This window comes from Melospiza melodia, chromosome 9, assembly GCF_035770615.1.
Source record: "Melospiza melodia melodia isolate bMelMel2 chromosome 9, bMelMel2.pri, whole genome shotgun sequence".
NCBI lineage: Eukaryota > Metazoa > Chordata > Aves > Passeriformes > Passerellidae > Melospiza > Melospiza melodia.
Genome location: NC_086202.1, coordinates 13,252,396 through 13,277,393, shown reverse-complemented (window position 1 = coordinate 13,277,393; position 24,998 = coordinate 13,252,396). Strand labels below are relative to the sequence as shown.

Sequence of the window (24,998 nt, the reverse complement as noted above, 5' to 3'; positions counted from 1 at the left end):
AAGAGAGACCTCCTTTTACACTGGGACCTAGCTAACCTAAGTCTAAATTCTGGAGCACTTTAAACAATGCAGATTTTTTAAAGCATCATATGAAGGTTTAGTCCCCAGATTAGTTCTTGTTTACTGCTCTGATATCAGCTGCTTCAAGAACACTTTTTTAATAAAGCCACCATTTTTATGTTTTACACCATTTTACATTTCAGTCCAGTATATATATAGGTATTTTTTTTTTAATTTCCACAAAAATGCACTTGGAGAAGCATAGCCTTTGTGATGGGTGCAACAGCAAAGATTAATGGTCGCTAACGCTTTTGACACTACATAAAAAGCAAATGGTGTCAAAACAGCAGTGGTCAAGCTATGAATGTTTTCACAGTTACCATCCTCAACATGATCAGACCGGACACTGGACAACATGAAGAGATGACAGAAAATTCCTGAAGAGGTGCAGCCTTAATACCAGGGTAACAGGTTATTATACTTACGGCCAAAAATTTTGCCTCAAATCGACAGACAAATATAATCTCCCCCCCATTTACTGCTTTCATGCTTTATTGGATTGAAGAAAAGGCAAGACACCAAATTGCTCTAGAAACACAAAACATCTATAACATAACTTACAGCTAGGAAGCAGTATGCAACAAACCCCAAAACACTGTCTGACAAGACATATATTTGTAGTTCAAAGATACTCCCTCATTCAAGTGGATTCAAGTGCTCCTCCTCCCCTCCCCCCAAAATAGGAGATGCTTAGAAATTAAAATCATGTCTAAGCAACAGGACCAGATAGAACATCCGCAAACACCAAGTCCAGAGATTTTTCTTACTTCTTGAAACAACTTCATAATCCCTTTCTTAACTCACAGTACTTCCCCCCCAAATCAGATGTATGCCCCTACCACTCACTCCTCCTGGAAGGCTGGAAAAAGCTTACTCATTTTCAGATTAGCTCTACTGAAGATAAGCTTACTCTCACTTGTTCTTGAGTCAACACAATATTTAGTTTGCACAAACTGCACCCACTCTGGTACTTGTAATACCAAAAACCACAATTTGTTGGAGAGAAAAAAGTGTCAAGGCTGAATGACAAACCTTCACACCTATGGTGGGCAGCCTTGGAATTTGAAAATAAAATAAGAACTAGAATGGACTAAAATCTTGCCTCTAAAGAGAAGTACACACTCAGGATTTTGCAGTATACTTTAAGCACTTGTTATTTTTGCTTCTCTCCAGTTTAAATTTAAATCCTCCTAAATCTTTCAAAGTAGTAGTAAGATTATGCCCTGGTGTCCTAGCCAATGATCTCAGTTGAACATGAATTTTAATAACCACCATTGTGCTGATAAATTAAAGTCAAGTATGTCTGGTTACTGCATTCACCTGCTGTGTTTGCACTTGCAATGCTTAACACATTAACAAACTCTGTTTTAGGAGACTTCTCCACAGCTAGAAGCATCATCCTCCAAGACCTAAGCCTCCTTCAGCACTAACTTCATGGGTGGTTAGTCTCTCTATGACTGTAAAATGGGGACAACACTCGTTTAACCCACCTCACAGGTTTGCTGAGAGGAGCTCTTGACATTTCTATGTGGTCTGGAAATGGAAGAAACTATACCAAGTGCTGCATATCTAGCAAGAACCCTACAGAAATACATATTTTACTTCTGGGTCAAGTGCTTCAGTTTCTTTTTTTCAAAGTAGCACATGAAAGTCCTCATAAGCAGAAATAACAATAATTTGAAATCAGTGTCACAAGTAGAGAGACCTGAATACCAGTCTCAGATGTGCCCAAGTTCACACAACAAATTGTTGTGATGCTAAAATCAAACTGCATTCACAATAAATTGTGAAAAATTACTTCATTTGTTTGTGGTTCTGTCACCTAAACCACAAATTAAAAGATAACAGTTAAGCTCTTCAGACCAGCAGGCTGCTTAACATTTGGTAGCCCATCAGGCCAGAGCAGTCTGGATAATTGATTTAAAGACACTGACTTGAACCATTTAATTTGAAGACCCTGGTTCTGCAAATATGTAAGTGTATTAACAGATCTGTTGCCAGCAACAGGATTACTCTTCAATAGAAGTGTTTCCAGTAGAAAAGATAACAATGCATTTCTATTTAGACAACTCTTACCAACACAATTTTTTGTGACTCAAAAGTAAAGTTGCTTCAGTATTGTAATAAAAGCAATCAGGAGACTTTTGGTAGATTAGCAGCTACTGTAAACTCAATTTATTTTTCAATGCTGACAAATGAAACATAAAAATAGGAGAAACTAAGACCCACCACTCATCCTTAATACTGTATTTGTCAGAGATATGTCTCCTCTGCATTTGATAAACCTACTTTCATTTAAGAAGAAATGAGAGACTACACAGAAGAGAAGCAAATTTCACCAGTATTTACAAGGTATGTGTGCCATTACCCACATACTGCTGCTTATGCCATTTAAGTGGGATATCTGCACAAGTGAGTCCCCATTTACATCAAAATAGGCACAACAGAAAATTTTAATTAAAATTTCTCAGATTGATGACTGGTTGTAAAAGTTTAGCCAATCTCCTGAATTCTGAATTTCTCTGGTTTTCCAAGGCACACTTGTAAATGACCCCTAGGAATGCATTCTTCAGCAGAGAGAGGCAATTAAAGTAATACATCTGGTTAAAATATTCTGAATTGCAGTATCCCAATGACAGCAGACAGGACTGTAAGAGGACTGTCAATTTAAAAAAATAAAACAAAATTGCCTCTCTTTCCCCCAGCCTTAAAAATATGTGGGATCCAGAACACGGTCTTGTTTGGAAGCTGTATTAATTTATAAATCAACACTAAAATCTTCCATGATTATGATCTATTCAAAGCAATTCCACCAGCAATACAATTAATTGCCCAGCAAGACCTACTCATCTTTGTATTTCCATGAGCACACATCGTTTATGCTCATGGTTCAATACCATTCATAAGCACAGTATTTTCTCTTAGCATCTGCTCCAGCGTCTTCCTTGACTAGAAGTCAGGCTGCTAGGGGAATTTTTCTCTCTTTTTCAATAGCATCAACAGTGATTGCTTTCCTCAAAATGTAACTCTGAAAGCACTCTACCTGCTTATTTATATCATGCTATTTTTTGAATATTTCACATTTTTATTTAGGTGAGTGGCTAATTTGTAATATAACCTAGTCTACTTCCTTTTCCAAGACATGAATGTTTATTATTGAGGCCTTGCTTTAAAAATGAGCCTTCCATTATCCCAGATGGCTTATTCCACAAACATCAGCACCTCACTCACAGTTCTGAAATGCAATTTTATTGTGTATGAAATCTTAACTCTCTCTCTAGTCTTTCTGGTGTCCACAGAACTTGTTTTCTATACGTTAGCCATGTATTAAAATTATATATATTGCATCTGTCTATAAACTGGGGAGCCAAAATAGCTTACTTCGCTCATCTCTTTGTCTGCAACCCCTGACTATTTTTCCTTTAGTAATCTACTCTTCCATTTTCAATCCATTTGATTTCTGCAGTCCCTAGCAAGGCCCAGAACAAGAGAATGATTCTTGAGAACAACTCAGTAATTTAAAATTCAGTGGTACCCTCTCCACTCTCTACCAAGGCTGATTTTCAGAGGACATTTAATTACAGGCCTGAGTTCCTATTTTCTAAGCCTAAACACAACCCCTGAAGGCTTACAAGATTTGAGTCACAGCTGGAGCTGTGGTTACTATACAGTTTAAATATCAGCCTCTTTACTGTGCAATTTGTTTCGAAAATCAAATCAGATGCTGTGTCATAAACAAGTGCTAATTAAGTACTGAGCGGAAATTGGGCTTTTTTGTGCAAGAAAGGTTCTTAAATATCTGCATCTTCACTTCCATAAGAAAGGATAAATATGTCAAGAATGATAATTATAAAAGGAAACCTACTATGGTACTTCCAAGGCAGTACTGCTGCTTCTCCATTTCATCTGCTTTCATGTAAGAAGAAATAAGGGAGGGGGAAAATTGAGACCTATATGAAATATATATGTACTAAGGATCTTATTAATCTGATCATATCACCCATAATGCTTGCTGTTCCCTCAGAGAAGACATTCACTCTGGGTTTCCATCATATAGAATTTAAACAAGCAAACTAAACTCATCTCTCTCCATCACTGCAAAGCAATAATGAAGCTACTTATATTACCATTTCTCATAAGTCATGATCTACACACAGTATTTATTTGACAATAGCATTGAATTCATTAGATATAACACCTTGTTTGATAAATATCAAGTGACGAACAGGAATAATGCATTTTAATACTCTGAAGGTTGCCTCTGAGTAACAATACTCAGGACTCCATTAACTAACAGGCTGTCGGCTACAAAAGCAGAATTAGATCTGTCAGTCACTGACATGGAAGGGCATGGCCAGTTGCACTGAAGATTGTCCAGTTGAGATGACTTCCACAGCAAAGGAAAGTATCCCCTGTGGCCTGGAACTTGTAATGAGTTTGCATCCATTACAGCAATAAACTGAATTCCCATTACACAAGATACAACTTCATGGCCCAAACAGATCCCTGACTCTACTGCCCAAAGCAATACTCAAAATAAAGCAGAGGTAGATCTGTGGACTCCAATTCAACAAAACCAAACACACAATTTCAAAATCTTTCATTGTTATTAGGAGAAAAACGCATGAGCTATCTGATCCTAAAAGCTTAAGTTGCCAATATTTAAGTGTGTCCTTTGTGAGATTTTGCAGAAAGAAGGAACAAACACTGAGTCAGCTGACTGTCAGGTCCCACAGTTTGATACAAGCTCCTTCAGAAGGACACAGCACTCTCAAACAGTAGGTTCTGACTGCCTGTGAACTTAATGAGTTCACTGCACGTGGTGAACATGGCTACTCCAGCTCTTTAATGAACCTGCCTGAGCTCCTCGACTGAGATCTGCTCAAAAACAACTCCCACTGGAGAGGGTCTATTTATACAACTTGACAGATAAATAGATGCAAGGGTTTTTTATATCCTTCAAGAGCAGCAGCAACCACGTAAATTACTTCTGTAACATGAAACACCTGGATACCTTCTTTAGGGCTCACAAGAATACTAAGCTAAGGTATTGAAAACCAAATGGAGACCCATGACAGCACTCCATTAATCTCTGAACAAAGTAACAGCAAGATCCACAAACATGCTTACTCTAGCAGTGTGGAGATTCTCTTTGTGCCCAGGCTTGATTTCACAACCATTTGACACTTTAAGTATGAAATTTAAGTAATCCAGCCTCGTTCAAGACTGCAAGATCTGTGGTGAAGACCATTTCTCATGCTACTTCCTGACTTTGTGCCAGGTGAGTATCCAACAGGAACAGTGACATTCACAGTGCAAGCTTTTATGTTTTTACAGCAGCTGGAAGCTAGTCCAGAGATCAACAAAATGAAGCTGCTCCTTAGAAAAGTCAGAGACCTCACCTGGATTCTAATTTTTCACTAAAATTCAGCACATCAAGAATAGAAAGTCCTGTACTTAAAAAAAATACAGCCAAGGCAAACCAAATTGAGTTTGGAAGATGACAATCTCCCATAATCAGCCTAAGAACCTACATATTAACTTTCACCTTCCCAATCTCCTGCTGAATTTTAGGTAACAGTCAAGAAGGCATGCAGGAGAGATGGGTTACAGGTCTGTACCAACTATCCTCTGGGAGGAAATCTGTGGTTCACACATTAAGCAGACCAATTTGTAAAAGGAATGCCATTTTTTTTCTAAAGAGAACAAGACACTTTGGAGAGCACACTTCAGCATTCCACCACATTTTCTGCTTAGCTACTGAGCTCCTGTCTTCTGAGCAGGCTCCAGCACTAGCCAAACATTTTCCTGTGCAATAAAGTAACCAAAACATTTCCTCTTTGCAGGAGTGGCCATTCTGTCCAAATACATTTCCCTTACAAAGCACTCTGCTACAATTACAATGCAGGGACTTTTTACCCATCAGAAGTAACTTGGAATCTGTAACTAATTGACTCAAAAATATACCAAAATATATTAAATTCTTCTCCTTATGTAAATACCCTGTGCCAAGTTCAGCTCCATGACAGTTCTCAATTCCTGGCATAGGATGCAAATGTTCCTTGGCTTGGCTTAACTAGAGCAAACTCCTCCTTCAACCAAGAAACACCAAAGCATCACCTGCTGCCTTGGAGGACAACAATGCCAGAATGAACCAGAGGCAACAGCAGCAGCTGAAGACACCTAATGGGCAGCCCCTGGTAGCATCCTCACACAGAACCATCTGTAATTCTAACCAGAGTGAACCTAAAATGTTGCAGAAATGACTGTCCAAAAAAGAAAAAAAACAAAGCCAAAACACAAACAGTATGTCTCCCAAGAAAGGACATCCACTGAGACTGAGTACTGCTAACTATTGCCAAAATGAAACAGTCACCATGGGAGGCTAAGTAAATCTACTCCCAATTTAGAACAAATGAGAATTAGTGCTAGACTAACCCAATCTTCTTCTTTAAGAAGATCACTGAAGTCCAGACAAATTAGAAGTAGTTAAGCATTTGATAGATGACATGTAGGAAGTTACTAGTTAAAATTAAGAGGATTAGGATTAATACAGGAGTTATAAGGAGGCTAAGAAACTAAAAATTGTAGAGTATCACAGGCAATTTTGAAAAAGGAACCATTAAGCTGTACAGAGAATGACCCTTGTTGAAATCTATTATTATTTTTGAAATTAATGTCAAATATTCACAGTAATGGCTAAAATACTCAAGAATTACCAATGTGCTAATGAAATTAAAGAGACATCATAAATATATAGGACAAAGCATCCTGAAGATTTGGTAACAGAACGGACACATGATACATATAAATAAAAAAGTTACATTATTTCCATTATAAATTAGGAACTGGGTAACTGAGAAGAGGGAAAGAGGCCCTGGGATATGTTACTCATTAGATAATGATGGCTCACCCATAAGATGTGGCCACAGAAATAAATGGCAAATACTATTACAGGATAGTGTATAAAGTAAAAACTTCCCAGAAGAGAGGAATTGGGATCACTGCTTTAGCACAAGGAATCCATAAAATGCTTCCTGCAATGTTCTGCATAGCTCTGATCATTTGTGTTTCAGGGACACTAATCAAATTTTGCAGCTGTTTAAAAAGGTCTACTGAGATGATCAAAAGCTCCAGGAAACATTTTACAACAGAAGGAAAAATAAATTAAAGAATGCTGGTTTAGCCTGACCAGATCCAGCTCAGAGCAGAATATGATTGCCCTCCACAAGAATCTGCAGATGAACACAGGGGAACAAGGAGAGCTGGTTAAGCTCAAGGACACCGGCCTATGAACTAATGAGAATGAATTAGCCATGAACGGAGTTAAGCAGGAAAATAAGAGCTAGGATTCTGACTTGCAAAGTAGTCAAATTTGGAATAGCTCTGCAATGGTATAACAAAGAGAATTCCAGTTAGCAACTGCTTTCAGTAGTTTGTGAAAGCTTTAGAGAGGACTTTGGTTGCCAATATCAGACTTGAACCCATGCTCCACAAGACCTACTGCAGTCCAACATTGACACGTGTCTTCTCACTGATGGGCTCTTTATTGTCCCCACTTCAGTTCTTATGTTAAGGTCAGGACATTACAGGAATATTTCCTTGTCAGTAAAAACCTTGCAGGGTATTTATGCTTGCTTATAACAACAGCTGTAACAAAGTGATAGAGCAATACACTTCACTGGAGTCATCAGAGTCAAGAGAAGGAAAAATAAAAAAGAAAAAGTAACAAAAATAATAGGGAACCAGATTTTTCTCCTTTTGAATATATTAGCAACAGAAAACACCTTCTGCCACGTTTGAAGAGGCTGTTAACATTATTTGGATTTCTTTCTGTTGAGATGCCTCTAAGACTCATCTTCTAAAACAAGATCAATCCATCATTTCTTGAGACTACATCCCCTTCTCATTGTTCTAATTTGCAGGAGATGAATGATAGCTGGCTGCATTTCTCAATCACACTGGCAGTTTTGGCAAAGAGGAATTAAGGGCATTGAGCAGTCCCAGTGAACAACCCCTCTGGAGAATCGCCAACATCTTCCTAATAGACAGGATTCAAGGCCAACTATCCATAAACTAAAAGCAACTCCCACATAAACACTGCTCCATTCTGTATTGCTCTCACAATAAATTACAGATGATGTGTGTAGAGAGGGAGACTGACTACATTGTATGACAGACTTTCATGATGGACCATTTTTCTCAGAAACAACTAGAGAGTGTTCTGGCTCCTGTATGGGCAAGCATGGAAACATTCAGACTTTTTTCTAGTCAGCAGACAGTCCAGTCCTGATTAGTATCCAAGCAAAGACTGCCATCACCTTTCTCTACAGTGTTTCATCCATCCCACTATATTTGGGAAAAATTCTTACAATTCTGTAAGAATAACTATGTCCTAAGATGGAAATATCATGAGTGAGTGTTCCTACAAATGGAAAAATCCCATCCAGGGCACAAAGCCAGCTGACAAAATTCACAGCAGAGCTCTGCATTGGCTGGTGTTACCCAAATTCCCTCTCCACCATCTTCTTCAGGTGCTTCTGAAGAAGAGAAGTCCATTTAGACTACTGTTAAAAGAACACACTTATTATTGCTCTGCTAATACAAAACAGTACTTAAGAACTTCATTCCTTTGTAGAAATGCCCCTGCAACCTTTCCCTTCTCACCATGGGAAGAAGCAAATTAAACCAGCATTATGCCTTTTTGCTGCTTCTAGTCCAAACTGGTTACTCCAATGGATTCTGCCAAGAGGCTGCATGTCTCCTGCCCACAGACTGGAAACACTTCTGTCCTTCCCTCAAGAAGACTAGAAAGGGCCCCTGCTGAGCTTTCCCATTCTTCCTCATTCTCTCCTTTCCGCTGCTCTCATCAAAATCACTGCACAAGACCCTGTTTTAGCAGTGGGGGAAGGAAAATTAAATCAGATCTTTCTCAATTTTTAGTACAAAGGAAGACCAGAAGTAGCTAGAGAGAACAAAATTATGATCAATCATTTGTTTCCAAGCAAAATCATTGTGGAAAAGTGAAATAATTTAAAACTATAAGTCATCGTGTCTGCTTCTGAACCCTTCTGCCACCCCAGCTAACAAATCTGGCTGTGCATGCACAGCAGCAAATAGGCTGAGCACCCATTGCTTAATGGGACCACGGAACTTGCACATCGAAGAGAAAAAAATGAATTTTAATGCAGTTTTTAGAAATACTTGACATTGTTTCTGCATTGCCATTTAGTGAATGGGACCGATTTCTCTCTCAGTAGGGGATGATATTTTAATGATGTAACAATGTACTTCCCAGAAGAAAGACAAGCCTCATGAGGCAGATTAAAACTAAGAATATTCAGATCCCATTAAAATCAGACAGTTTCAAGCCATTTTTAAAATTAATTTTGTTTAATGATAAAATGGGTTATCTTAACAGGTGGCTAGCCAATTGTAAAATTAACCAAAACATGGTCAGAAGCACAAGGGTAGCTATTAGAAGAACTGGTTTCTTTGTATTCTGCCTCCTATTACCAGCGTACCATATCACCCTACACAAATTCCTCCAGCCCATGACCCCCGGCAAATTTCTGACCTTCAGCTTTCTCCTTCTGCAAGCAGGGGTAGCATTTGTCCAACACCAGAGCTCCCCAGCACCTCAGAAAAACTGTCATTAGAAAGCTCTGTTGTTTAATAAGCAGGAAATGTTTAATGCAACTCCCAGGATGTTTATTTTCAACCACTTCTGTGGTATCAAGAAGTTTTTCACAGCACTAATCAGTACCCTGTCAGGGAAACAGCTTCATGTTTGATTGCTTATTAATTGTATTTTGAGCACTAACTCTTTAGCTGCAGCCACTGGACGCTGCTATGCTACAAATAATTTCCAGCTTCCACAGCTGAACACCCAGTGGATTCAGCCCTTCTGTGCAAAATCACTTAAGATGTATAAAGAATAAATCTTGTTGAGCATTCCTGAATTGTAAGGAAGAAATGAGGAAGACTGAAGAAAACACTCAGTACTGGAAATACCAGTTAAGCTTGCTACTAAGGACAGTTAAATATTACACAAATGCATGGAGTTGAAGATGATGCAATACAAGCAGACAAGGAAGTGAGAAAATAGCCTATTCCATCTGCATTGATGAATTTAGCAGGAAAATTTTTATACAAAAAATCAAGTTGTTCAGCTTGCTGGTTTTGGTGGTCTTAAATGTGACCCTAAATACTGTTGCAGTAATCACTGAGAAAATGAATATGACAAGAATACATGACAACCCATACAGATGAAAAAAAGTTCATGCGTACTATGTGAAGGGATCCCACTTAGTGAGAATTCTTATTTCCAGATATAAATTACCCTTCTTGTAACAGAAAATAAGTATCTTTCATTAACATGTTTTACAATGCAAACAAACTATCAAAACAGTAAAATTCATAGAAAACAAAACAATGGATGAACACATTCACTTGACAAACATATCTGCTCAACATCTGTATGTCAGGAAATACTTTCTGATCCCCACTTTAAATGTTTTTAGAGTGTGAAGAAAGAGACCAGACCAGGAAGTTTCCTAAACCATTTAACTTTTTGTCTCAAGTCATTATTTCTGCTACCTCAGAAGCCACTAGCACTGAAAATAAAGCAGAAAACAACATAACTTTATATTTCATCTCATTTATGGCCCAGACATCAGAGCTTGGAGTATTTCCATGGCCAGCCAAAGATGACCATTTGATTTTTTAATTCATTAGGCACCTCTTAAAGAGGTGATCTCTAAACACTGTACATTCCTACCTTATCTCCAGACATGACACACAACTATAGAATTTTTTTTTTTTCCCTCTAAAATCCTCATCACCTTTTTGTATATCACAAACCATTTTAGGACACTGAGAATGTTGAGGCCACTGCACATCTTGTATCTTCCAAAGACTAGTTAGGAAGTCCTTTGCCTAACCAAACTTCGTGGTTAGAATGAAGTCTGCTTCATCTCACTAATGAGAATGATAATTTAGTACCAAATACTCAAGAGGAATTATAGCTCTGCTGACTGGCAAATAATTTGCCAAGGCAGATTAGTTTAGCTGCATAAAATAAATATCCACCTGCACATACTAGCACTAATCAGGGCGTGAAATTAAACTTTTTATTCAGTGGGAAATAACTGCTGCAAGGCGGCGATTTAGGCTGAGAAGCAAATATTAAGGTCAGCCTATTCTCTCTGATGTTTATAGTATATATTACAGTGAGGAGAGCATGGTGCAACAAATTTGGCTTTTTAAGTCTATGAAACTAAATACTTCAGTGATGCGATAGCAAATTTGCCATTTGCTTTTCTAATTGCATACATTTAATGGAGCAAAGTGGCTGAAATGAAACATTACCAGAGAAGCGAGGGTGAAGTTACTGAAGTACCAAAGGCCTGCACCAAGAGCAGAAAAATCTACAGCAAGAAGTTTGGGGTAGAACAAAATTAACCAATGTTTTCCATACAATATACTAGTGCCAACAAACACCCAAAAAACCAGGATGCTATTACAGTACCATTGGGAAAACTGACGAGTGCATGTGTAATATTCAAGCAGGATTTGCAACCCCACATTTAAGAGGCAATGCTCTGCTATCCCAGCTTACAAAATTATTCTCACTGCTTTCATGACTTCCTTGCTTTGGATCCCCAGGGTTCTCTGCCACAATGTCCCTGACACAAATATGTTACTGGGAAGACTGCTAAGTTCTCAAAAGATTTTTTTTTAAAAATAGCAAACAAATAACAGGTCTTAAAAATTCTGGTCCTATTGACACCATGAATGACTTGGGCTCAGTTCAAGCAGAGCCTCTTTTAAAGTATAAGCCTTTGTCCATCTGTTCCATATATATACATGCACACAGCAGGAAAAACATTTCCAGCTTCCCTACCTTTCAGCCTTCCATTACACTGACTATTCTTTGCTATATTACCTGCCAGTTATGTGGGAGCTCCTACAAACATGCAAATATAAAAATTAATGAACTTCAGAGTTTTCCCTCATTAAAAAATAAAATAACTCACAACCAAAAAAAAAAAAAAAAAAAAGACAATCGCCAAAAAAACTCCCCCTAAGAAAAAGACCACAACCAAAAAACAACCCACAGATTAATCTTAAAACACAACCAGAAGGCTCTGGTTCTCCTGTGAAACTGGAAAGCCCATCAGCAACTCCTAGAATCTGACCATCCAAAACCAAAAGGAAAATGGTATTTTGGGGGTGAAACAGAAAAAAAAAAAAAAACACAAAGAACACTCAGGCTGACTTCTTCCTATTCATGAGCCAGGAAATTAGGTAAATTATTGCAAATTAATTAATTCATAAAGCCTGAGAAAGTGAAAGCATGTTAAGTATCAAGCTTTTGCCTCTCAAATGGTCCTACATGGGACCCCAAACTGGTCAGGTACTGTTCCAAGCACTGCCAATTAAACACAACTGAAGTTGTCACTAGTCCATTCAAGAAAACAGATGTCGCTTCATAGAGCCTTGATATTTTTCTTAAATACCTTTCAAAATGAGGAACAAAAAATATGAACTCTTATAAAAAGGGCTTTATTGTATTTTTATAGCATATTACATACCTTGTAACAATCATTCTGTTAAGTGTGAATGTCAGTTTTATTTTCTGTCCCTTTTTTCTTGGCTATTTACAAGCTTTGTAAGAATCGTTCCTTAATTAAGTCTAAACATAGTTTTATATAAATGGATTCCTGGAATTAAAAACGTTCAGACTTAAGAAATGATTGTTACAGAGACTGTAACAGGCCGTAAAAAAGAATGCCACTTTAAACAAAGATTTCTCATTTTAATTAAAAAGATAATCATCAGAACATTCGTATACTTAACAGAACCATTTGAAGCTACTTTGAAAAAATATCTACTATTCTATGCAGGCTTATGCAGTTTACTTTATATGACATTTAATCAAAGTCTCAGTTGAGCCTATCACACTCACACTTTCAGTACTGTACTGTTTCAAACACTTATTCAAACTTGAAAGTTACTTATAGAGCACCTCGATTTCTTGTTCTTTTGTAAATGACTGACTATGGGAATCCCATATTCCTGAATGTATAAAAGCAGAGCTGTCTATGGCAGGGGGTTTTGGGTGGGACTTTTGTGTGAATTCTTTTAGGTTAATGGGCACGTTCCCCTCTCTCTTCAGCTTGTGCATCAGTTTCTTACACACTGTACTTTATAAAGAGTGTACTTTCATCAGCAGGACTGTACAAAAAATAAAAGAGGCTGAAGTGAACTAAGATGGGTTCCATTCTGGTAAAATCCTTGCTGCAGCTGCAGAACACTGAACTATTCAATTTTGAAGATCATCTTTAAACCTATGAACCATCTTTCATTCAAAAAAACCCCAAAATTAAAAACACCAACAAAACTTTTGAAAGATGATGTGCAGAACACATGATACAAGACTCATTCACCAGCAAAAACAGTCTTCCCTTGTGAGCAGTTGCTTAGTATTGTGTGGTGTTAATACACAGCAATTTAATATCTGGAATAAATTAGGTCTTATTAAGACATAGAGATAAACTGAGTAAGCAAATGAAATTAAATAAATTACTTAAACCTTAAAATATTAGATTATACATATTGTACCTGAGAACAGATAACCAGGAAACTGTAGCAGATATCAGTTAAATGCAATACTGCATTTACTACTGCTTCACTGGCAAGCAATCCAGCCAACAGCAGCCAGTGAGAAGGCAGCTGCCTTCTACTCCATCTAAAAGTTGCACAGACATGAGCAGAAAGAAGAACAACAGAGTACTGTTTGTCTTTCAAAACACCAAATATAGATGCTTTAAAGAAAAATAATTTCATCCATTCTATTAGGACTGGATGAAGCTTTCCCATGAACTTTTTCTGTTAGAGTTGGACATTAAAATAAAAATCAAATCACCAGGTCCATCTTGCCTGGTACCTTGTGATTCAAAAGGGCTGCCCAAAGTCAATGTCAAAAATTAAGTCCTGACCTTTTTAGGAGGAAAAAACATACTATTTTCTAGAGAAGCATAAACAAACTACCACCTAGAGGGCTGCTTTTCAATATGAAATGAAACCTACCCCAAATACATACCAAAATCAAAACTCTCTCCTGCCTTTGATAACAGGCCTCATACCTCTAAAATGTATTTGAATATTTACCTACAATGCTCCTTGGGAAGCTCTCAGGAAAATCACTAATTAATAGCAAAGCCCACCTCTAGCCAAACTCTGAGCCACCTAATAAGAAGATGCAAATGAAGCATACCACACACTCTGATGGACAAGGTAATCCACTGTGAATGATTCAGCATTAGCTGATCTGCTACCTCTGTGTGGTAACTGCACCAGTGCCACTACTGCAGTGCCTGAGCCCTGCCTGAGTGCTGCAGGCCCAGAAAAGACATTTCCAGGGAGGGCCAAGATGATACTTGTAACTGATTCCTCCTGTATCCCGATGGATCTATCTGTGCCACCCTGCCAGGAGCACGGGCAGACCCCCCAGGCCTGACAAACACTTCATTTCATCAGCAGGATTAAGGAAGAGCCACGTTCTGGACTGATGCACACTAAAGCAAAAGAATGGGATGTGCTTGACAAAACCTTTGCTCCCTCTACTCTCAACCTGCAAACAAAAAACCCTAAAAAGCTCAGAGTGGACAGAGGGAAGCCACATCTTTCACAGCAGGTTTTACAAGCATTTTGCATACAAGAGGCACTTTAATAAAACATGAAAGAAGGTGGGTTAGCTTTTAGCTCTCAGTGCAGTCTGGTCTTGATAATTCTTCCCTTTATCTGATGCAGATCCCAGAAGAGCAGCTTCCTCTCATGGGCATGCCTCTCCCCAGTGTCAGGGAGCTCTGTTGTTGAAGTCCATCAATATCTATTGTTGTCCATCTATACCATCTATTGCTGGAGTCCACCATCATCCTGCCAGCTGCAAGATGGGCAGGGATTCCCTCAGCTTCCAGGCCCAATCTTACAGACAATCACAAACCACCTGCACTAAGCCCTTGAATGAGAATCTTAGCACAGGGGGCGAAAAAAGTAATGTATGAGAAGTCAGCATAGCATGTTCACAATGCTGCCTGACAGCAGACAAGAATGTTTCAGCAGAAACTTTTCGGGATGTGAAACTCACTATCTAGAGGAAGGTTGTAATTACCAAGCTTGGCCAAACACAAGTGCAGCAGGATCTGGGACACTCCTTTGGCCAATCCCACACCAAAGATGGCCATTCATTATTGCTAATTGCTATCTTGCTGATTTAGGTGTCCATACATTTTTCCACTTCACCTAGCTGAGACTATGAATCTGGCAAACTTGGAGACTACTAGCAAACAGATCAAGAAGTCCCAAGAGAGAAACAAGTTCTTCCAGATTAAAAACCAAAAGCCAAACAAGTGTATCGAAGCTCAATTAGAAATTAAAATTTGCAGCTAATGTTTCCTCAATTTCATTTTGGCCATATGTTCTGAAGATTTAATAGAATTCCTTCTTCCTGATGAGCTCAAGTTTAATTCTTTGCCACTAGAAGCAATAACCCAAAACAAACTTTTAGCAAGTGCTGCCAGTCATTAAAATTATATCCTTAGGGAAAGAACAGTTTGGGGCACCTGAAATTTACATTCAATTTAGCTGGCAACACTTTGTTTTCATTTCTAAATTACACATTTTTGGCCAAAATGCTTAGAAATATCAACAATGAAGAAAAAATAGAATGAAGTTTCAGTTTAAGTGCACAATGCCTCAAATCTATGGAGATTAGCCATATTTGAAGAGCATCTTGGATGCATGTACTGTTTTCCATAGCAAAGGCCAACTCAAAACCTAAACAATGTACGTGCTCCCCGCAGTCCCTATCAGTGGTATGCTGCTGCAGCATCAAGTGAAACACTCAAGTGCCAGTATTTAGAGGTCTTGCAGCAGAATGAGAGGAAAAACAAAATTACAGAGGGATGGTGAGCAGCACAGCAGGATAGTCTAAGGTGCACAATTGAGAAAAAAATCCAAGAATTACATGCGCAAAGCCTGCCGGTGCCCGTGGGCCCCTCTGCCAGGTCCTGCCTCACTCCAGTTTAACTTCTCCCGCTCCCAGGTGGCACCTGCAGCCGCCTCCCCCTCCTCCCAAAGCTCCCTGTGCCCGGATCTGGGGACCCTGCTCACTGCCCGCCCCGCAGGCAGGACGCCCCCTCCCCGGGCCCCGCTCACCTCCTTTCCCCGCCCGCCAGCCCAGCGCCCTCGGCCCGGCCCGGCCCGGCCCAGCCCCGAGGCCCGGCTCCCCTTCCCACTGCCCCCGCTCCATCTCGCCCCCCCGCAGCCCTCCACAGACAGAGGTGCCCACCCTCCCGCGCCGCCCTGGCCAACCCCGCGGCCCTCACCATGAACTTGAGCGCCTTTTCCTGCAGGACGGCCTCGGCCGGGTCCATCGTCCTGCGGGGCCGGGCCGGGGCCGCCCCCCCGCTCAGTGAAGGCCGCAGCCAGCGCAGACGGGAACCTGCGCTGCCCCGCGCCCCCCCACCTCGCCCCGTTGCCCGCACGGCGCATGCGCCGCTCCGCAGGCCCACGGGAAATGGAGTCCCCGGCCACGTTCCTGGCAAAGGTCCGACCTGCCGGATAAAACTACAAATCCCGGCAGAGTCCGGACCTGGGGGCACGCTGGGAGCGGACTGGCGCATGCGTTGTGTGCAGTGCAGGGGCCGACGGGGGTTGTAGTAACGTGTCAGGGTGCGAGGTGCGGGCCGGGGTGGGATGGACGCGGCCGCTCGGGGCGCGAGAAGGAGGGCGGTGAGGAGGCGCGTCCTGCAGGTGCCGTGTGGGCAGTTCCAGCTCCAGACGCTCCCGGGGTGGAAGGTGCGGCTGGCTCCTGAGTCACGGCCCCGCGCTCTCCAATGTCCCCAGGAGGGCTCGGCTGCTGCCGCGCTTTGCTCCGGCTGCGCTCCGTGTTGGAGTGCATTGCTGCTGGGAAACCTAAACTGAGCCCCTGCTCTGGGGGCCAGACATGTCTGGGGAAAAGTCACCAGACCGACGGTCCGCAGGGGATGCGAAACAGGGCAATTTGCATCAGTGGAATGGATCGAGTAGGCTGACATCATTCCTTAGAGATGTTTGTTTGAGGCCGTTCTGTACATAAAAAACCTCCCGTGCTTTGGTGCCCTTTTTCTAATAATGTTTCTAGATCAATTTTCCCTGAAAATTGGACCGAGTTTTCTTTGCTGTACTAAGCAACAAAGAGAAAAAAGAATTGATCGGCATTCTTTGACTAGCAGCTGCATATAGACAGAAGAATATTTACCATATCTCCTCTGTTTCTCTGTTGCACACCCTGCAAGACCAGCTCATGTGGCAGCCATTGTTTCTAATCCTCTTCTCTATTAAATTTGTCTCATTTCTCTCCAGTTTTTCTGCATTTTTCACAGTGCCCAAAAACTGAAGCTGCCTTATATGGAGCAGCAGAGAGGAATTGCTTCCTGTAGTTTTAATACCAACTATAAGACCCTGATAAGTTTTTACTTCTCTATAGCAAGCACAACACTGATTTCTAGCCAGTTTGTCACCTAGTAAAACACTCGGGTTCTTTTCCTTGCTGCATTTATATATTTGGCTCTGCATTTTAAGTGAGATACTCTGAATTTCTTCCTATTTAAATGCAAACAAGCCAGCAAACATCAGCACTTGCTTGCCCGTATGCAGCTCAGACCCATTGTTTTCATTCCCTTGTTTGACACAGGAACGAACGTGAAGCTTCAGGCAGGTACAAAACCTGTATCTCCTGAGTCCCAGTGCCTTCCCTCATTTTCTCTAATCACTCCATCACCTCCAGATTTTCGGGCAGGATGATTAGAGAGAAAGCAGAGGATGCAGAGAATGTGCCCATTACTGGATTCCTCCCAGGGCCATGTGACTGGTGGTGCCTCATGGTCCAGTGCCAGGAGTGTCTGCTGCAGCCAGTGACCCAGCAGAGGTGACCGGGAATGTCAGGGAGTGTCAGCCTTTGCAGGGTGTGATGCTGGCATCATCTACATTTCCAGAGCAGTGGGCTAAGAGAAGGAGGAAGAGTTAACCTGGTGTTCTCCCTCTGCAATCCCAGGGCATAGAAGTCTCCCAAACAGAGCTTCCATGTCACCAGGAGCAAAGGCTGCCATTCTTGGACCATCCCAGCCATGCTCCTGGCCCTCATCCTTTAAGCCCAGACTCTTAGCAGTGAAATGCCTGAAATGGCTCTAGTGGGGCTGGGCACTTTCCAGACTGCTGACAGCACTGAAAACACTTGCCACGATTACATAAATAACAGTAATTATAATGAGGGAATCCTGTAATTACAAAGGGAGGGCTCCTGTAACAGCACTGAAGGCAAGCAGGGGCTGCTGGTGCTTGAGGCAGGGCTCTCCCATGTCTCCTTCCTCCAGGCATCCTGCAGCTGGCTTGGGTTGGAAATGGATCCTCCTGGTAGCAGCGTGGCAGGCTCAGGGCTTTGATTGCGTGGTTTATTTGTCAATAATATCTGATGCCGGCCTAATTGTTGGAAAATTGGAAAGTGTAATGCTTCAGCATTAGACACCAGTGTCCCAAAGCCCTCCAGGCTGATTGATCTGTCTGGACTGTAACTTACAGGGGATTAATGTCCCTGAACTCTCTGGAGCCAAAACTAATGAGTGTTTAGGTGCTGGACTTAAACTTGGTGGTAGAAGGTCATGGCTTGGTTATTCTGCCACACTGCCATCAGGACCCCACAATGCAGAACCACTGCAGAGGGACAGGGCAGGAACCTCCACCACAGCACAGAGTGACTGAGGAAGGACTCAGAGAAACAGCACTTGGCCCAGCAGCACTGAGCATGGAGTTACACCTTGTGGGAACCTCACCTGGATCTCTGCATCTGCAGTCTGACCTTGTGGCTCCTTCCCACTGTGGGATGCTCCCTGCAGCTGAATGGCCAGCTCTGCACCCACCAGCTTGCTGAGTCCTCTGTGACCAGAGGAGAGAATGGTCAGCACACCAAGCTGTGACACTATCAAGGTTTCACATCACACAGCAGGCAAAGAGACCAACTGGAGAGGTCTGTGGTGCATAAGGCAGGGAGAAGGCACACTTCAGCACATTTACAAACAAACAAACAAACAAACAATTATTTTGTTTGAATTGCAGGACCTGAACATGTAGTCAGTGCTGTCTCTGCCACAGTAGGGCCGCCCTGACCAGCTCCTCTTTACTTTTCCTTGAAACAGCAACCATACTCCCCCTCCCTGCCCTCCACCCCCTCGCTGCAGAGCACTGAAACGAGCCCATATAGTGCTCAGGGGCCTCACCATCCTTCCAGATGAAGGATGCTACCTAACAGTAAAGATATTGCTGTGATTATTTTTGCACTAGCATATTGCTCTGTGCATTCCGGACTCTGCGGACCACATCCACGCCTGGTGTAACGCCATGTTAATTTGCTGTGGCAGTCATTAATTGGGTAAGGAACAGCTGGTGCTTTGCTTCAAGTGAAGCTGATTGGGTCAGTAAGTAAGTGGTTAAGAGATCTACAGCAGGTACAGCCCTACCTTTCTCTGCACTCCAGAGGGGTTTCCATTCTTGTCCCAGTGACCCGTGGTGGAAGCAGCAAGATTTGGCCATGAAACATTAGGGAACTTTAATCAGTGCAGTTCCTTTGGGCATTATTGCCTGAATTTTTAAATTTTGAATAATAAAGGATGATTCTAAATTAAATTTGTGGAGTCGCCATCTGTGTGGGCTTGGCCTTGTTTTCCTCTACTTTGGCAGTGCCTTGGCTTCATTCTTTCCAAGTTGGAGCAAAAAGGAAGGGAAGTGAAAAGAAGGGAGTTCACTGGTGGAAGAATCTTTTGTTGCTCCCTTTGTCCTGCAAGAACTTGGCAACAGCACTGGCAGCAGCTGCTGCTGGGGCTGTGTTTCACAGTGCTGAACACACAGTAGCATAGGAGCTTGTGAGAAGGTGACAGGGACCCCTGTAACCACAAACATCCCAGTGGTTCAGCTCAGCCTCTCCAGCCTGACAGTGGCATGTCTCACCCAGGGCTCTGGCATCTCAGCTAAAGGCATTTGGTGTGCAGTGGCCTGGGGAAACTGAGGGCAGAATGGCTCCCTTTAGCCTGTGGGCAAAGGGTCTTTTAGGACAAAGGGACACTCAGTCATGCAGGAGCAAAGGGAGGGAGTCCAGACCACACAGTATGAATTATGCTCACTGAGCAGGACAGTACTCATTACCTGGTACAAGAAGACATGCAAGGCTGCACGTATGGAGGGGATGACCAGAGAGAAAGACTTGTCTGCAGAGAAACCACAGCAGTGTAGGCTGTAGATTAACATTTACAGGTTGAGCTGATTGTATCCCTTGTGCTGCTGAAAAGGGGAGCTGCATCCTCTCTCCTGTCTCTGACAGCCAGGTGTTTCTTCTCACCTTCTGCTGGCTCCAAAACCTGTTTGCTAGCACAGTGAGCTGGTTTAGTTTATTATAGTGGCAGGAAAATTATACTCAGGAAATATTAACTAAACACTTTGCTGGCTTTTTTTGTGACCACCCAAATGGCAAAGCTACTGTAAGGGCAAGTGAACCAGGGCAGAGAAGGTTGAGACTGGTCCTTCTCAGTTATTGGGAGCTGCTAATTCAGCAAATAGAAGGTGGAAAACCTCTTGTCTTCCCACTTGTCAGGATGTCTGGACCCTCCTGGGGGTTGAGAGCCCTCCCTGTGCTAATATCATCATCACTGGCTCTGGATGGCCAAGGGAGAGTGTCTTGGACAGGGCAGATCCTGAATTTGGAATCCTTACAGGCATGCTGAGCAGATTAAACCTGAGCTCACTTCCCAGTTTTCCATCCTACCATGGTGGCTGCCTGGTGCTGCTCCCCCACCAGATTCACTTGGCTACTGGGAAGCAGAAGATGCTGAAGCCCTGGTCCCAGTCCTCTCCGTAGACTCTGTAGGTGCTTTGTTTAAAATATGAATGAAAATAATTCAGGGTGACAGCATTCTTGCACAGGTACTATACCAACTGTCCAGCAGTGTTCCCAGTCTCCATGGTCTTGCCAGAGGCCACGGTGAGGAGCACCAGGGTGAGGCACATACAGAAGCATGCACCCCAAATCCCAGCCAGCCCAGTGCCCCAGCACAGATCTGGAAGTGCCTCTTTACCCTTAAAGCAGCTCCTTCACTCTCTGAGGCCTTGCTACCTCCCCTGGGATGTGTCCTTTGGCGTTTGCAGCACCTTCCATCAGCCTGTCCTTGACACAGCAGCGATGACAAATTCATCAGTCCTTCGGCAAACACGAGTCCAGAGGAGCATTGCTGGGGGCTCAGTGCTGCTGCCTGAAGGGTGGCAAAGGGGAAAGAAAGATTTCTTCTTACAAGGACAAAAAACAAACCCAAACCACCAAACCTGACCCGACAGAACAAAAACAGCCCCAACAAGTACCTCGTAGTCAGAACAGCCTTTTAAAGCCTCATGAATATTTAGTTTGTCCTCATGTAAAATATATGACTTTGTGTAAGGATCAGGCAAAGGAGGTGCATGATTTTTTTCTGATTTATGGGCCCAGCAACGGATTATTCATAGCAGAGCAGCTGTGTGGAAAGATTCATCCACTGCAAAATGTGATTGTACATCAGGCAGTGTGAGGGAACAGAGCTATGACTAATGGCTACTTTACATATAAATGAGAAGGTTTTCGCTAGGAACTGTAAAAAAATACAATCGTTCAGCTGACGGGCCTGGCCTCTTTATCGAAAGTGCTGCACAGGGGCCAAGGAAACAAGGAACAAGCCTGGCTGAAGGCACTGCCTTCTCTCGCATCCTTCAACATGCAATAAATGAGGCAACAGCAGTCAAGACTTCCAAGGGCCAAATTTGTTGCTGGCATCAATCTGCAATGGAGGAAGGCAGAAGTTTCTCCTCTACCTTGAATGCCCCTGAAGTCCCTCCTGGCCATGCTGGGATGGACCCTGCTTTGAGCATCATGCTCCAAAGCAGAGGGGCAGCATGAGCCAGGGTGCTTGGCACAAGCCCCAGCACAAACCCTTTGCTTCCCCTCCCCACTGTGATCACAGCACCCCCTCGCTCGCTCTTCTAGCCGAGACGGGTTGTCTAGACATTGCAGTTGTGGACAGATGTTGGGGCTGTAATTTATAACAATGGTCTCCAGAAGGCAATTCCAATTTGTTTCGCTAAAGCTTTAAGTTACAGGCAGCAAGATCTCCTGTAAATACTTTTGACTTACAGAGTAAGTACGTAAGAGAGTTTTCCTGGCAAAAGCCCACTTGCTGCAGTGGCTGTGCCTTTCTCCACGTCACAGAGCCACATTACAATGCAGAGATCCAAAAGCAATTGCCCTTTGCCATGGATCAAATGAGTCCAAGAGTGGCGTGGTTTCCAGGAGCTGACAGACATGCAGTTCTTAGAGGTTGCTGCTACAGCATCATTCACTGCTCAGAAGAGAAGTTTGGAATCCTCCATGCAGAGTTAACCCACTCATTCATGTGCACTCCATTCCTCATGGGGCATTTTCCTTTGTCATTTGGTGTCTGAGGGAGAACTCAGAAAATCAGATTTTCCCAACCCTTGAAAATACTCCCAAGAAGGAAGGGCACCTCTCTTGAAAGTAAAAGGCCCTCACAGGAAAGATTTCCCTCTAGGAAATGACTCACGCAGCCTTGTCTCTGCCCCGGTTCCTACCAATCCTCTTCAGAGCAGAGCAGGCATCACAAAGCCTTCTCCCTCCATCACCCAATATCTCAGACACTCCTCTTGCTGCTCTGACCTTCCTGTGAAAGACAACCATGGTACCAGTTTTGCAAACCTGCAGCAGATACCAGGACAATGAAGAACCCAGAGCTGTGAGCCTGAGCCTGTAGCCATGGGCAAAGAGGGCACCAAAGAGTCACAAGCAACTACTTGGAGCACTTGTGTCTTTTGAAGCCTTCCAGGGGTTATGCAAACAAGGGAGAATTCCTCAAACACTGTTTCACAGCACCTACAGTCCATCTGCTTGCAGAGTCTGGGAAAAAAATAGAAGCCCTTTAGCAATTGTTTGCTTCTGCAATTGTGTTTGTGCAGATTGTTCCCATATTGAGCAGCACAGAACTTTGTCACAGAGCACTGAGATGCTCTGCAGTGGCTTTATTGGTGCAGAGGTGCATGAGTTCCTATGGAGGCATGTGCTGAACTAGCTGGAAGTCCCTCCAGCAGTCCCTAATAAGTTACAAAAGCTGGTATGAACATCCAGCAGCCAGGCAGGCCCCAGAGATCCCACTCTGTAGCAGATTCAATCATGCTAGGTGCACTACCAGAGGATCACTGCCCAGGAAACTAACAAACTCCTTCATTTCAGTCTGTGTAGATTTCCACATTTGTTAGTCTGCCTGTCCCCTTCATCTCTATGGCTAGGCCATCATACTGGTGAAAATCTGCAGAAGAGCTCTGCATGAATAAAACCACTAGAAAACAGAGACATGAGGTTTTATCTCATGTTCATTAGAGGTGAACATATTTGGAGACTGGGAAATAGCATATGGCTGAAATCCCACCTTTAAGAGTCCCAGTACAGGACATCAACCAAAAGAAAATAAATATATATATGTATATAATAATAATATTGAACTTATTATAATATATTGAATTTATTAAAATATATATTGAATAATATTGAATTTATTAAAATATATATGTAACTTATATATATTTGAAACAAAGAGCATAGAGTGTGGCTGGAACACAGCCAGCCACTATGGCAATTTCACCCAAAAAACAAGATTATGGAGAAACAAGACCCTGCAAAGCCTAGAGGACACAAAGTGCTTCAATTAGGGGACATTTGTGTGAGGTTTGGTTGGGATTAGAGACATGATCCATTTGGATTTGCAGCTGAAAGTCTGCAGCCATGTGAGAGAGCCAGAAAGAGAAACCCACTGATCTCCCAGAGGAGTGAGAGCAGAGACCAAACCAGCACAACCCTGCTTTGTAAAATGTGTGTCACTTTGGTTCTAGAGTTTGCAATTAAAGCAATGGGAAACAGCAGTTTTCATGTTTCCAGCCAAATTAAAAAGTCTTACTTTCCCCAGCCCCCAAAAGTTTAATCTCAGATTTAATGAAACATTTAATTTGAAGCAATATATCTTAATTTGTGGGGAAGCAATTTATTGAATTAAAGTAAATAAAGTAATAAATTATTTATTGTTCTTTAATTTTGAATTTTTCAGCAGAGCGATCAGCTGAATTCAAGGCAAAGCAAATGTCTGAGCCCCCATTTACCTTCATCTGCAAGGGGATTACTTGATGCCTCTTTCAACTCAGCATGGTGTGGGAGAAGGTCTTGAAGGAGAGGCTTTTCTAGGAGGGAATCAGACTTCTGGCACTTGGCTCCTTTTCCTGCCACAAAGGCACATTTCCGTACTGCTTTGCATACCTGTGATTATGGGTGCAGGGGAGGCACAGTGGTGCTGCAGCTCATTCTGCAGGCAGCATCCAGGCCAGCCCAAGGAAGGCAGATGGTTTCATCCATGGCAATCTGACTTGGAGACTTTTCTGTGCCCTGAAGGATGGTGTGGGGATTAGGATCCAAAAATGGATTTTCTCCATTTCGGCTTTAAAATGGGAAAGCAGAGCAGGCATCTTAAGTTTAGGTTACTCTTCCAAAACATATCACAGTTGCAAATTGCATACCCAATACCTGCAGCCCAGCAAGCTGCTGGTGAGCCCTAACCTGGAGCAGTACTCTCCCTATCAAGGGAGAAAAGCCAGATTTCCATGGGAGAGGACTGGGAGAGGAGAAAGGACAGGACCATGCCTCACTTGCACACTTTATGTCCTGAACCAGCTTCCAAAGTAAAATACAGATCCAGATACTGCATCTTATGCATTTCCAGATCCCGTGTAGGAGCCAGCAACTGATGGGATAGAAAGCCAAG

General features: G+C 42.3%; 1 protein-coding gene across 6 annotated transcripts in view; it reads right to left on the bottom strand.

Moving 5' to 3' along the window:
* The window catches only part of BTRC (beta-transducin repeat containing E3 ubiquitin protein ligase), a 115,015-nt gene extending 98,435 nt beyond the window's left edge, over nt 1–16,580 (bottom strand). For 5 of the 6 annotated variants that reach the window (XM_063163333.1, XM_063163335.1, XM_063163336.1 and 2 more), the window contains exon 1: nt 16,455–16,580. In XM_063163333.1, the coding sequence (XP_063019403.1) occupies nt 16,455–16,502 (48 nt within the window). In that variant the 5' untranslated portion in view covers nt 16,503–16,580. Of the gene's footprint in view, nt 1–12,457; nt 12,479–16,454 lie in introns of those variants that run through there. The other variant, XM_063163337.1, reaches the window with a different exon arrangement.
* Nucleotides 16,581–24,998: the final 8,418 nt, after the last annotated feature.